We start from the raw sequence: 15,789 nt of genomic DNA on the forward strand, positions 1-15,789 counted from the left end.
TGATGCTTAAACAAATTTGCTGATCCAAGAGCCTTCTGCAGTGCTGTGGTTGGCTAACATATTCTTCTCTCGGGACATGGCCTCTGACCTCCTGTCCTAGGAGAAAGGATGATTGAGAGAGCCGGAGTGTGTCTGTGCCTTCAAACAGAGGACAATGCAAAATCCCCTGGTTTCCTTTTCTCCCATAGGATACCATAGAAGCTTGGATAATAGAGGTCTAAACATGAAAGCTTTCAAAGCATGATGTATGTGCATTTTAATGGAGACTCATTGCAGGGGGTCTAAAAATTTGCATGTCATCAATTTGCACAGCACAAAATTGGATGGCTGCATCAGATTCCTTTGCTGCTTTCACTGTTTGTGCGCCTAAAAGACACAAGTTTCTAGCCCTTAGGGTTGAGACAACTGTTTTATTTTAAAGTAAGTAGGAAGCATTTATAATTTCTGTGAGAGGATGTGGGATCTTGTTGGGAGAGCATGGCAGATTATATGGGACCCCATTATTCTTGAGCTACGCTATTTTAGCCTGGCTGGGTGCTGACCTTTTTAGAATTGTGCAGAGGGGTGTTGATAGCATGATGTCATACAACTGAGAGGGGATGATTTCTCCAAAAAAAAAAGTGTTCTAGACGAATTCTGCATATGTGAAAGTTTAATTTCCTTGGTTTCCTGAAGAAATTGGTGGAAACTACATGTCCCTCCCATTTGCTGCCAAATGGAAAGAATGTGACCCTGAGGGTTTGCAGGTTGTTTGTGGCCTAGAGGTTGACAATTCTTGATATAGTTGAGTGAGAGATAGGGCAATGCTTGTAAGAGGACCTAGAATGCCTCGCTTGGCAGGAATATCTGTGTGTAGAAAACTGACGTGCAAGAATGTAGAGGATAAATAACGCAGTTCATCGAATTACTGATATCATTGGAAGGAAACTAATTTAGCATTTGTGGGATGAGGGACAGGGTGATTAAAGATCCTTTCCCTGTGTTTGTTCCTGTCAGTATTGCCAATTTGTCTCATAGTCTGCCACGGGCTGTAATGTAAAATCTTGTAAGAAAGTTATGGATCTATGCCTGAAGAAAAAGAGAATGGTGTAGGCTATTAATTATTTAATAGAAGTATTCATTGGTGCCAAGGCAACTGTTCTTTTTTTGTCATTCAGTTATTCAGTTTATTACATTTGGCTTTGTAACAAAATCTAAATAAGCTATCTTTCTCCCTATTTGGCAGTTCTGACTCATTATTTTCTCTTTCAGAACAGCCAATTCTTTCTTTGTCTATATTAGTTTTGATGTAGTTTCTGTTAAACAGGCGCATATATTTTAAAGACTATTCAAGGCATTTCTGCATAGAGATTTTGTGACGATGGAATTAAATAAGGTCATTCTGCTCTTACTCCAAGTTATTGCCCTAGGATAAAATACAAATACAAACAAAAATTAAGAAGATTAGAAAGAGGAAAAAAGAAAAGAAGTGACTTCTGACAATTTTCAGGGCAATGGAATACAAAAAGTGTTATAGCCTCAATTTTTTGATTTCCATTTCTAAATGTTTCAAGCCATTTCTAAAACATCAAAATCATTCTAATCATCAAAGCGTAAAATGAAAATTTCTTTTCTTTTTTCAGTTTTTGAATGCAACATCCAGAAGTGGTTTCCAAGTAGAAACACAACTAGATAAATTCACAAATCAAGTTGGCTTTGACATATAACTGGAGTCCAATCACACACTCTTTAATTTAATTCACAAGTGCTATGTGTAAGCAATTAGGCAGATTCTTCCAGATTCTGCTCTGCCATCTGGGATTTTTTCCCTTGTTCCCTTTGAACTTCTAGCTCTGGGTGTCTTTCTCAAAATAGGCCGTACTCCTTTGCTAAGCCTAACATTTAAAAAAAAAAAAACCAGAAAGTATAAGCCACAGTAATAGAGAGAGCTGTTATGAGTGACTTGCTCTGGAACAGCAGCAAAGAACTTGAGTGGTCTGCTAATTTCGCTGCTAATGGAAATCCCATATCCTCTCTCTGTATCTTATCCAAAATTTCAGGAAGCCTCTTGAGTGGTCCCAGTCTCTGCTGTGCAGGCCTCTGCAGGTCCAATGAGGTTGATTAATGAAGACAGCTGGCTTAGTTAGTGGTTACCTACAAATGCTGTGGCAAGAAATCACTTAGGAAACAGTTACCTGGGTATTTTACTGATCAATCCAGGAAGCTCACTGAAGACTAAATAACCACATGAGTAACTAAGTGCACTTTAAAGAGAAGACATTGGGGGGGACAATAAAATGTGTTTGTTGGTGTAATATAACCATGTGCTAAATATTTGTCCTTCCTTCTTGTTATCTGACACAATTTATGAAGGACTATCGTTGCATCCACAGAAAGAATGAAGCTGCATGGTGGTTCTTTTGATGGTTTGAGGGGCAGTGATTGGTACTACTAGCTGTAGGATATCAGCCTGATTTTTCATGCAGTTGTCCTGATAGATGCACAACCATTTAGAGACTTGGCCTTTGAGGGGATACTGGCCAAAACGAAAAATAAATTATTATATTTAACAGCATCTTTAAGAATTAATGCCTATCAGCAGGGTTTGGAAGTGGTTAGAGGAGAGGAATTTTATTTACTTACCTATTAAGTTTCATTTCTGCCTTTCCTTTGCTCCTACTTCTTCCCGGCAGGATATTTGACCTTGGTTGAACAACAGGGAAGCTGGAGGTATTTTCTATTCCTTTCCCTGCTGGGCTGCAATTAACAGAGGAAATCAGTAAGAAGCCTGGATAAACCCGTAGAGGATTCCACCTTAAGGGTGGAGGAAAAGACAAGTATAAAGAGAAGTTTGGATTATGTACACATCAAGAAAATCGGCTCCAGGCCTGGAATGGCAACAACTTTAGACCAGCCTAGTACTGAAAGAACTGCATCGCAGTGGGAAATATAAATTTGCTGTAAAGCTGCCATTTGTAAATTGGAATAACAATTCAAATTGGGTCAAACTATCATCTGGAATCTGTGGGGTGAAGAAATTGTCTCCATTATGGCTTTAAGCCTCTAATAGGGGTGGAAGCACCGCTTTCTTGTCTCAGCTGCATGGCTTCTCAAATTCATTCAATCACTCTGCTCCCTTTGAATGATATGATCCCCTCATAATCTTGGAATTTCCTTTGTATCCTTGTGTCCTTTCAATGGCATTTCTTCTTCCTCTTTACCCTTGCTTCTGCTCATGAGTTCTTTGGAAGGGCAGATACCGAAGCTGAAAGACTTTGGCCACCTAATGAGAAGTGAGGACTCATTGGAAAAGGTGCTGGTGTTGGGAGTGATTGAAGGTAAAAGGAGAAGGCAATATCAGAGGGTGAGATGGTTAGTCAAACTCCAGAAGATAGTGGAGGACAGGGGAGCCTGGCGTGCTATGAGGTCATGCAGAATCAGACATGACTTAGCAACTGAACAACAGCTGCTCATGAAATTCATTGTCTCAACTTTGTAATGGCTAAACTACTACCAATAGATTGTTGCCTCTTTTAGTTTCTCTGATCTTCCTATTAACATGACTTTACGGACCAAAAAAAGCTAGTCCTTGTTTAACAACAATTCATTGAATGACTGTTCAAAGTTATATCATCACTGAAAAAGTTGGTTACAAATGGCCCTCACACTTACAACTGTCACAACATGTCCATAATGACATGATTGTGATCCAGGTACTTGGCAACTGACTTGCACTTATGACTGTTGCAGCATTCTGCAGGCACACGATCGTCATTTGTGACCTTCCCATTTGGCTTCTGACAAGCAAGGTCATTGAGGAAGTCAGCAGAAGTTTGCAACTCATGGTCACATACCTCACTTAACAACCATGGCAAAAAAATCAGGTGCAGTCACATGACGTCACACTTAACAACCGCAGAGCAATGAATTTTCTGACCCTAGTGTGGTTGTAAATTGAGGACTTACTTGTACTGACCAATAGCAGTATTTATCAGTGCCCTTGTCTTATGTATCCTTATGCATATTTTGGCCCTTTTTACATTTTCTTAATTAATAAATAATTAGACTTACAAAAATATCCTGGCCGATCATTCAGACTCAATTCCTATTTTCAGGATGAATGGCTGTTTTCTAAGAACTTCAATTGTAACATAATTTTCTGTGCTACTTCAGTTCGTTTTTTTATTTTTTTATTTTAAAAAAACCTCCTTTCACAATGCAGAATCTACTTATTTATTTATCTCCTTCAATTTCTCTGCTGCCTTATTCCCAAAGGGATATTTGACTCAAAATCTCCACTCTTGCCCTATTGCCACAATATCTTTAGACAGAATAAGCCATCCTCCAGATGCAATTAAGGATGATGGGAAATGTAAGCAATACATATTGGAGCGTGGGGGTGGGGGGTGAAGAACAGTGCTTTGGGCAAGGCTGACCTAACCTGGGATGTTTGGAATTACTGGCATTGTAGGAAGCGTAATCCACATTCAGAGGTTAAGAAGAGAATCTCAGTCTGGTAGTGCTTGTACTGTAAGCAAAAAGTGGCTTGTTCCCTGAATCCAGCTTTTGAAATACCAACAGCATCCTGCATTCCTCATTTTTATTCCTCTTTCTGCTTGGGAAACACTGAGTGTCTTATTCCAGTAGGCTTGAACAGGAATGGCATCTCTTTGGATGGCATTGGCTGAGTAAGTGATGGGAGTCTCCGCAGAATTGGCTTTAGTGCCGTTGCTTTAATTTGCCAGGCAAAAGACCTTTTGAGAGATTCGCTGCTAAATGCCAAGCATCTCCAAACAAAATGGATCTTCAGGGATTTCCAGTGACTTGGGTTTCTGATGGCTTGATTGTAATTAGCATAATGAGCGTTGACTTTCACTTTTGCATGGAGGGATGGGGAGAAGGGCAGCGGGGGTGGGGGGAAGCCTAGCAAAATGACCCATTGATTCTTTAAAAAAATAAAATAAAATAAACACTACTAAAAAAGCTCTCCTTTTCCAGACTTGTCCAGCTGGAAGGTAAACATTTGTCTTCATGCTGCACTAAGAAATCACATTTTCCATCTCTAGGATTGGGGAGGGTGGGAGTTTATACACATCCCCTGATTGATTAACAAATGTAAAAACCGCCTTTCTCTCCTGAACATAAAGATATATCATTGGGCTTTTGCAATACTTGCCTTGTTTTAAAAGAAAGGCCAGGTTCATGCCCAGGCTTTCCCCTCAATGGTTAGCTGTGTTAAGCTGCTTAGGGCGGTGTGAGCGTGTTTATTCATAAGTATGAAATGACTAAACCTGTCGCCATGAAACAACTGTACTACAGAAATGTTCAGAAAATCCTTTCTATGGATTTACCAAAATATACCTTACCTGTTTAGGTAATATTTTCAATCTCCCCCCTCTCTCTTTCCTCTGACACAAAGCAGCATCTATATTCGTGTACAGTGAGTTATACAAAGTTTATACGTCAGCATATATTCTCCCCTTAGTAGAGAGATTGCCAGGGAGGGCAGATAATTTTTATGTAGGCTTTCTCCTCCAGGACTCAAACCCGTCTACCACGCATGCAGTGGCAAAATTCTGTGTTACTGCAATGTCCACAAGAAAAAAATTGGTTACAGAATTATAGCTGTCAACTTGTACCAATTTATGGAAGATACCTCTAACAATTTTTGGAACGTATTATTTTTACTCACATAGTTATCGTATTTTCTTAACAGGGATGTTATTATTCACTATTAATGTCAATACTATTTTTTTTAATATATTGTAAAAAGTGATGTCTATTGTTGGTCTGTTACCGTAATAAAGATATACTCTATTCTATTCCATCCCATCTATATTAGGATATGTGTGTGTGTGTGTGTGTGTTGTATTTGTGCTGATACATAAATAAAGGGAGACTAGTATAGATCTATTTCAAGCTATTTAGCTCTCATCAGCTAGCCATACCCTTATTGGCTAGCTGATGAGAGCTAAATAGCTTGAAATAGATCTATACTAGTCTCCCTTTATTTATTTATCAGCACAAATACAACACAAATGTAACAAAGGCAACAGTAAAAATATTGGGTTTCTGTTGTGATGGTCTCTTGTGACGAGCCGATAGACAGAGAATGGAAGCAGTCTGCTTCCTCCCATATTTGGGCATACCAGGGGTTGTGACACTAAATACATTATATACATATACATACATACATACATACATACATACATACATACATACATACATACATATGAATGATTGAATAAGACAGATTAAATGATCATTTCTCAACAGATCAATACTTTCAGTCTTAGCTTCTGTTTTGTAGCAAGCAGATGCTTTTCACTGAGTACATTATGGAACCTGTGGTTAGGGTGGTGATGTTTCAGTTTAGAGGACCCTTAAGCTGTTAATAATTGCAAAAATATGTAGTGTATAAAATGAATTAAGCAAATTGACTGCTTTGCTTCCGTCTGGGTGTATGTTCCTGCTGGACCACAAGAAGGTATCTTTAGAAGATAGGGAAGAGAGATGTGCAATGTCATTTCAGGATTCTGTTGTATTAGTAGAAGTTGTCCATATTTTTTTTGAAAAATCCAATAATAAGGACCTCTCGCTTTGTTTAGCAGTAACTTGATATATATTCTCATAGAAGTAAATGCTTACATTCAATTTCTTCTATATGGAAGAGTGTCCTTAAGTCGGTGAGCCAAATGTGTTGGACTACAGCGCCTCTCATATCAAACCAGCATCATAGGTTTTTTTGACTGCAGGTAATAGGCGATGTAGTCCAAAATCTTGGGAAGGGGGTGGTCAGGACAGAGAAGGTGCTAAAGGTTTCTGTGTAGTGTAACCATTGAAATAACCCAATAGATGTGGGGGGGGGGCTTCACCCTGGTTAAGTGGTTCCCTGTGAAATTTCTCTTTCGTGTTGTTTCCCTGCCTCCTCTCATTTTTTAATCTAGAGAGAAATTAGGATGCCCCAACAACTGCTTCTCTTGCCTCTCCTCCCTTCCCCTTCCTTATTTTGAACAACTGTGTCATTATGCTTGACCAGAGTTGCAGTAGGCACTCTCTTTTCATAAATTAAGACAGAGATTCTAAACTCTCTAGTCGTGTTCTTAAAGTCTGTCATGAAAGATCTGTGCCACCCAAAATGGAGAGCTGCAGTTATTGTGGGTTTAGGTGTGCTTGAAGCAAGAACCTTGAAAAGCTTAAACCAGGGTCAGAATACCAAGGATCATGACACTTGTGTCATCCCCAAAAGGAGAACCTTCTGGTTCCTGGTCTATGCCTCCTTGTGTACATATGCAGTTTTGGATCAAGCGATTAAGGTTAGATGCAAAGTGCTTAATATAGCACCTTGGAACCAAAAATGACTCTCATGGCTTGAAATATCAAAGTACTTATATTTTCTATGCCCATCCCCCCCCCTTAGTTTGATGAGGAGCAGATGCCAGTGCAAACAAAACATAAACAGTCTTAAGCAGATGACAGAACATCTCTGCCATCTACTTTATAAAAGAAAAAGGAGTCAACAATTGAGAAATCTTTGGCTCTGATGGGGGCTGTTGAAGCCACGTTCTAATGTAAGGTAGAAATTACTTGTAAGCATATTTTCTTTTTGCACCGTCTTTGTGCATAGCTAGGCGGATTTGTCTATCACAAGCATCTTCCCAATTTAGTCCTCAGCGATCTCTGCGGCCCGTGATTGGCAGGCTGCTGTCAAGGTAGAAGTTGTGCCTGAGTGGTAGGAAGGAGCAGAACAAATGCCAGAGGACAGCTCTGGCTCCCTTGAGGGAGGGGAGCTATAAAGGTGAAAGAAACGCAATTACAGAAGCTTTTCTAGCCCAGAAAGTTAATTAGCTACTTAAATAGTGTTTAGTGCCACTGGCTAGGGGGAAATGGTCACTGTGTGTGTGTGTGTGTGTGTGTGTGTGTGCGCGCGCGCGCGCAGGAGGGAGGAGGGCTAATCTGTGCTGGCCTTCTTGAGCTTCAATGCTTCTTCAGAAGAAAGGCATGCATTTGGTTAGTGTTAGGAGAAGAGACAGGAATAGAAATCAATACATCACTGTTTGCCCCTCTTCTTCTTTCTAGGGATCCCAGATGCTGAAAATGTTACAGGAAAAGAAAAGTTTTCCTGAAAAGTTTTTGCATACAAAAAGGTTGTCCAACCATCTCTAAATCGGAAGCCATATGCTCCATCCCATAATTGGCCATGTGCTGCCCTTCCAAGCTCTGTTTTCGCTAGCAGAGGGTTGCAGGAGGCCGTCGCAGCCAAAAACAGAACTCGGGAGCCTGTTTTCCCTGGCAGAAGCACTGTGGGCCAATCCTTTGTTGTTTCCAGGGCAGCCCTGCGGGCCAGACCTAAACACCCCATGGGCTGGATTTGGACCTTGGGCCTTGAGTTTGACACCCCTGCTCTAAAAGATCAGCTGGAAAAGTAGTCTAAAGCAGCGGTCCCCAATCTTTCTGGCACCAGGGACCGGTTTCATGGAAGACAGTTTTTCCTCTCATTCTCTCCCTCCCTCCCTCCCTCTCTCTCTCTATCTGTGTCTGTGTGTCTGTGTTGCGTGCAACTTAGATCCCATGTATGTGCAGATGAAGGGTTCCTTGCAGTTGTTCGCGCAGCCCGGTTCCTAACAGGCCACAGGTCAGTAGCGGTCTGCAGACCAGGAGTAGGGGATCCCTTGTCTAAAGGTTAATAAGTCATGAAAAGGATGAATTAGCTTAGTTTATCTTATTTTGTTGATTGGAGTGATTAGAAATGTTTGAAATCATTAAAATTCCGATTGCATTTGTGGTCTGAATAGGTATGCTTGGTTTCTTTTAGTTTTGTTCCTTAACTGTTTTGCTTAAAAAAAATTACACTGAAACATCTCTGTATTATCTGGGTATTATAGTTATAGAATTTTCCTCCTCCTCCTCCTTTTCTCCTTTCTTTGTTTGTGGCACTTTCAAAATCCCAGAAAGGGCAGCAGATCTGCATAGGATCTGCGGCCAATCATAATGTTTATTTTGGCTGAACAAATAGGCAGAGTACATGAAAATTGTGTACTCTTGTTTTAATGAGTTAGCAGCAATAAGAGCATCATGACCTGGATTACCATAGCAAATCCTTTTCATTGTCAAAAAGAGTGAGGTATAGGAATGTCCAACATGGTGCCAGGCAGAATTTAAACACAGTATTTTATTCCGAGTGTACATAGAACTATATTGTGCAGTCTTTTTCTGAATGTGTGTCATAATAGGAACAAGTTCTCCATTATGTGGATATAAATAGTGCATATCAGCAAATGGGTCATGCTGAGCTTTGATGCTGAGTGGTGACATGGGAGGGCATTGTTATATGTGGTATGTTTGTCTATTTTAATTTTATAAGCCAGTGATGGTGAACCTTTTTGGCATTGAGTATTGAAAAGGGAGTGCGTGCATGTGCGCTCGTCAGGGATGTTCCCTGGAAGAGAAGCTGCCAAGTGGGCATGCGCGCGCTGGGAAATGAACTTCCAGATTCCGGCACGTGCATTTGCACCAGCCAGTTTGTATTCTGGTTACTGGCATACATGCCCGTGTGGCAATCAGCTGGTGCATGCCTTAGGTTCGCCATCATGGTTATAAGCCATTTAGTCACTTGTGTAAGGTTATTTATTTATTTTTATTTAAATATATTGGTTACCTAACTCCAGTGAACTTATGAGTGGCTATAGCAATCAATCAATCAAACAAACAAACAAACAGATAATCTCTAGAGCAGAGGTTCGATGACCCTTTTATGACTTGTGGACTTCAACTCCCAGGATTCCTGAGCCAGCCATGCTAGCTCATGAATTCTGGGAGTTGAAGTCCACAAGTCATAAAAGGGCTGTCGTTCCTGACCTCTGCTCTAGAGGGTCCTTAGCTAGTAAGCAAGCTTCTGAATGATTCAAGAGCCATTTTGAATTCTTCATAAAATCCAACTGACTTAATTGGATTAGCAAGGTGAATGCAGATACTTACTGCATGTACTGTTCTTTTTTTCCCCATTTTTACATTTTCTATGAATCATAGGTCAGCAGGTTTTTCAGATAGCAGGAACCTCATTTAATATTGTTGCCATTGTTCCGTCATTCAAATACTGCCAGCTCCTTATGGCCTTATGGTCATTAGTTTGCCAAAGCTGTGTGCCAGAAATTGCTTTTATTATTATTTTATTACTATTTTTTAAATTTTAAATTTTATTTACTTATTTTATTATTTATTTTATTTATTTTATTTATTTTATTTATTTTATTTATTTTATTTATTTTATTTATTTTATTTATTTTATTTATTTTATTTATTTTATTTATTTTATTTATTTTATTTATTTTATTTATTTTATTTATTTTATTTATTTTACTTATTTTACTTATTTTATTTATTTACTTTTCCCCAGAAGAAACAGTAATGCGATGCAAGTGAGCCTGTAAAACTAACCAAGATTAACACATTTTCAAATACAGTCAAGAAATCTTTAATTGATCTGCTTGACAATAATAGAATTTCAGTATTTCCATTGCTAAGTAAGGTGGTTGTTAATTGAATCACGTCTCATTTTTTTGCCATGGCTGTTTAGTGAATCCCCTAATAAAGAACCGGTCATAAGTCACTTTTTTCAGTGCTGGTGTAACTTTTGAACAGTCACTAAACGAATCCTTGTAAGTCGAGAACTACCTGTATTCTGGCCTGCTTTTATGTAATACTGTTATTGTAAAGATGACATTGTATGCCAGCTACAGGAAAGAAGTGTTATATCTTTTCCAACTCCATAGCGCCATAATTCTTGGCCATTTATTCCAGCCTGAGGAATATAAGGAAGGAATTTTATGCCATACAATAATGTTTCTCACAAAACTTCAGCAGAGAGGGATTTCATTCATCTGCAGCTCGAGAGGCCTATCCCAGGTCTTTGCAGGGAGAAAAATGCTGTTTTAGACTAAACATAAATAGTAGTTTTTAGATATAGTGTAGTCATGATGCAGCATCACCATATGTACTTGAATGACTGTATAATGCTGGATTTATCTAGACAACCTGTGACAGGTCATCATTTCAAGAGAGATTTCCTTACCTAAACAGAGTATCAGAATGATCACAGATGGGCAAAAAAGCAGTGGGAACAGGAGCAACTTCCATTTTCCTGCCAGCTTCCCCAGTGAGTTGAGGGAAACTGGCAGAGAGCATCAGAAATTTCCCTCGCTTCCTGTCAGTCACTCATTATGTTCCTCAGTCCCTTCCTTTCCTTTCCCTTCCCTTTCCAGTTAAGTGGCAGCTGCTGGGTGGGGAAGGGAGCAAAGCACTGCAAGACTGGCTGGTAAATTGTCAAAGAATTTTTGAAAATGAAAATCACATTACTTCAGCAGCCAGTAGCACTGAAGAATCCACAGCTTTCCCATATTTCATTCCCTCGGGAATCATGGGTCATAGATTTTGAACACCTTGTGAAAGTTAGCCCACTGAGATACAAGCTGTCCTCGACTTATGGCCACAATTGAGCCCCAAATTTACATTGTTAAGTGAGATATTTGTTAGGTGAGTATGACCTTTCTAGCCGCACTTGTTAAATTAGTAACACAGTTATTAAGTAAATCCGGCTTCCCTATTGACTTGTCAGACGGTCACAAAAGCTGTGCACATGACCCCGGCACTCTGCTACGGCCATTAATAGGAATCAACTGCCACGCATACAAATTTTAATCACATGACCATCGGGATGCTGCGGCGGTTGTAAGTGTGGGGAAATGGTCACAAGTCACTTTTTTCAGACCCATTGTAAAAAACAGTCACTAAATGAACTGTTGTAAGTCTAGGATTACCTGTACTTCCTTCAAAAATTGTAGCCCTATGACGTACCATTCCACCCACTTAAACCTTATGGCAACGAGAGTTTTAGTAGTAGAGCATGTAGATAGATTTCGGCTTTTGTCCACCTGATCGTAGTGCTGTGAGGTTCAGGTAGGTTTAGGAGTAGAGGAAGCTCCTTCTATAGAACAGAAGGCCATGAGTTCTGTCCTGGTTATGGGATAAGGGAAGTGTCAGTGGTGGGATTCAGCCAGTGGTGAAATTCAAATATTTTTACTACCCGTTATGTGGGCGTGGCTTGGTGGGCATGGCTTGGTGGGCATGGTGTGGCTTGGTGGGCGTGGTAGAGGAAGGATACTGCAAAATCTCCATTCCCTCCCCACTCCAGGGAAAGGATACTGCAAAATCTCCATTCCTACCCCACTCTGGGACCAGCCAGAGGTAGCATTTGCCAATTCTCCGAACTACTCAAAATTTCCGCTACTGGTTCTCCAGAACCTGCTGGATTTTGCCCCTGGATTCAGCCAGTTTGCACCACTTCGGGAGAACCAGTTGTTAATTTTCTGAGTAGTTAGGTGAACTGGTTAAATAGTTTGATTCCCACCACTGGGCAACGTCATCAGTAACCCCTAAAATCAAGAGCCTGAAGTCTGCCAGAAATAAGAGCGTGTCACTTAAAGTCCAAGTTAGCTTGATTTTAATGAGAAGAGCTCGCATTTGGGGACATTGAGCATCAATTGCTGTGTCTAATATTGCGGCTGTACTGTGGAGCTGTGTATGCAGAATCTGGTTTCAGGCTGCAGTGACGAACTTGGTCTTCTCCCAAGGGCTCTGGGAACAATGCAGTCTTCCAGCTGACTATGGAGAATGGCTAAGGGACCCCGTGTGCTGGGGAATGCTAAAAATAAGGCTCTTCCAATGGCCTCATGTGGCCCCTGCTCAGGGAGCATTGTTGTCAGGTTAGGAAGGTTCACACTGGCATGCTGAGTGTGTGATTTCTTCAGCATTCAGCACCTGCATTGTTCAATAAGCGGATTAGAAAACATTGCATAAACTGACCTTTCAGGGAGCTGCTTTTATATTTTCTCCTTCCCTTCTTTTGCAAACCATCATTTTGCAAGAGAGCCCTTTCAGATTGCTCAAATAGATTGGCCTTTTCCAGATCCCGGAGGTCACAGTTTCAGATTCACTGATTTCCCAGAGCACTACTGGTTTTCTTGGTTTTTGGGGGGGAAAGGACTGGCATTTCACAGGGGAGGGGAATGGATAGATTTCTGAAACTTAACTTTCTGCTTTGTTTTGTAGTTACAGCTGCAGAATTTTGTTCTTAAATCATTTTTTTTACCCTTCTCCTTGTTCATCCCCTTCTCTTCTGTTTTGATAACTGTAACAGCATTTCTTGTACCCCAAATACGATATGGTAGCCCCAAAAGAAATTGGCTTTCTGGTATTTTAAATTGCTACCACAAGGAGTAGCCAAAAGTATTCCCTGAATTGCATCTTTCAGGGACAGACAAAAGCTAGAAGCTTTTCCGATTTTTAAGATGGCTTCTCAAAAGGTCGACATGTCCCAGATTTTCATAGAGTTAAACTAGAAAGACATTGAAAAGTAAATTGTTTTCCTCTTCCTTTCTAAAAGGCATGGAGACAGTGGGACATTTGTGAGTTGCAGTAGTTGTTGGTGTTCTTTCAGAAACCCAATGAAAATCAATGCAGGCCACACATAAACAGGGTTGCTGCTATATTCCTTGGTAAAAGTGAATGCAAATTCTCTAGCAGCTTAGCATCTGCTGACATAATAAAGACAATTGAACAATAATGGCTGTTCGGGAATTCTTTGTGTGCTTCACAAAGCTTTTGATAGGAAGAGAATGTGCTAAGAAATGCTTAAATAAGCAAGTATGCAGGTATATTTTCCAGATATTTTGCCTGATGCAAAAATAGGAATAAACACAATGTGACAACTTGGTGTGTATATCTGTGTTGTTGTCTGGGAAAGTAGCTTAAGAACTGTTCAGCATAATTCATTTATTTACTAAATTTATAGGTTCCACCACAAAACCGCGGACGACAAAATTGCGGTCGACAAAAGCGCGTATGTGACGTCATCACAGCGCGACGAAAAAGATCAAAAAATGTAAAAATAAAGCGAAAACCTTACCCTAACCCCCCCAAACCTAACCCTAAACCTAACCCTTAACCTAACCCTAAACCTAACCCTAAACCTAACCCTTAACCTAACGAAAAACCTAACGCTAACCCTTAACCTAACGCTAAACGTAACGCTAACGCTCTAAACCTAACCCTAACCCTAACCCTTAACCTAACCCTTATCTTTATGTGAATCGGCTTGCTGTAATTTAATTTTTATTTCAATTTTTCGATCTTTTTCGTCGCGTTGTGATGACGTCACATACGCGATTTCGTCGACCGCGCTTTTGTGGAACGTGGTTTTGACGGGTCACGAATTTATATAGCTACCTGTCATGTAACATGTGACTGGGTGATGTACAATAAGGGCACAAAAAAGTTAATATTAAACAATTCTGGTTGTCACACAGAGACAGTTGTTTACATTGGAATTGGCATTTTTATTTGCCTATCAAAGTCTTCCCAAAGACCTGGGATAGGTAGATATTGTTGTTTGATTCACTTAAAAGTACGGTTGCGATCCCAAGTAAAGCTGCTTTTGACAATTGACAAATGGTGATTTTGTCAATGCCAGTAGTACTCAAGTGATATTCCAGTGATTTGGGGATTGCACCCAAGGCACATTCAACTATTAGTACTATGTTCGCTTTCTTTTGTCATAGTCATTCTACTTCTATTTGCAGGTCTTTGTATTTTGCAATTTTTTTCAGTTCTTTCACTTCTATACTGCTGTGTCTAGATGCTACAATATCCACTGTTCAGACTTTTTTTATCTTATCAAAAGTTGTTAAGTCTGGGGAATTATGCAGCACATGCTTGTTTAGTTGAATTCTAAAGTCCCAGAGCTCTTTGGCATCTTAATTTTATATTACTTTGTCTATTTTGTGGTCCCACTAATAGTACCTCCTTATAGGCAATAGTATTTCTTGCATATATATCCCATGCATTGTTGCTATTTTGTCATTTTATTGTTTGAAGTCAGTCTGGGCAATCTTCTTTATGGTTCAGGTAGGATAATTTTGTTTCCAAATTTCTAGGGGCATTTTTCATGTGAGTAGATATATAGGTGTGTGTAACTGCATGCATGCATGTTCCTGGGTGAATTTAGGTTGAAGTTACTAGCCAGGATAATAGAACAGGTATTGTAGCAAAATGGAGTCCACCTGAATTTCCCCCATTCACCTTTCAATTGTACCACTGCTTCTTGCAAATCTGCCTCATACTGCCTCCTTTTTCTTGTCCATTTCTACATTTGGTGTAGAGACCCATGTGAAAGCCACATGACTCGCTCAACCAGTTCCAGTTCAAGCCTTGATCCCAGTTCCCAGTTCCAGGAGAATAATGGGCAGGTCCAGGCCTCCAGATGGGATGAGCAACAGAAGGTATTTGCCTTGGAACAGATTTGTGGGGTCTTCAGAGTTGACTTGGGACAGATGAGATCTCTTCGCCTTTTTTTCAGGTAAGATTTGACTATGTCCAGACATGACAGGCATTGTCCTGTTACCTAGTGACATGTGATATCACAACAAAACCAGAATGGCTTTCTTCTTGGCTTTTCTTTTTGAGAATGTTGCTTAAAAAGATTTCATGCTGCCACATGGGTCAAAACCAATGTCGCGGTTCCTTGGAGTGATGACATTATCTATACTCAGCTGCTGACTTTTCGACCACATTTATACTATGTTCTTGTGTATTTTGAATAAGACTGGTCTGGGTTGCAAAATTGTGTGCAAATATTGTTTATTTCTATGTCTCTATTGATGGCTGATTTGTCTGAATGCACAAGAAAATAACTTTCTGATCATTTTCCTAAATAATATATAGTCTGTGCCTTTTTAAATTTTAGAGGGATGTGGT

The 15,789-nt window shown here is 39.9% G+C and overlaps 1 protein-coding gene across 2 annotated transcripts in view; it reads left to right on the plus strand.

Moving 5' to 3' along the window:
* TBC1D16 (TBC1 domain family member 16) overlaps window positions 1-15,789 on the plus strand; it is an 84,775-nt gene that overhangs the window by 51,023 nt on the left and 17,963 nt on the right. For both annotated transcript variants that reach the window (XM_032210846.1, XM_032210847.1), the window contains exon 4: window positions 15,194-15,391. In XM_032210846.1, the coding sequence (XP_032066737.1) occupies window positions 15,194-15,391 (198 nt within the window). The remainder of the gene's footprint in view (window positions 1-15,193; window positions 15,392-15,789) is intronic.

Source organism: Thamnophis elegans, chromosome 2, assembly GCF_009769535.1.
Source record: "Thamnophis elegans isolate rThaEle1 chromosome 2, rThaEle1.pri, whole genome shotgun sequence".
Lineage (NCBI taxonomy): Eukaryota > Metazoa > Chordata > Lepidosauria > Squamata > Colubridae > Thamnophis > Thamnophis elegans.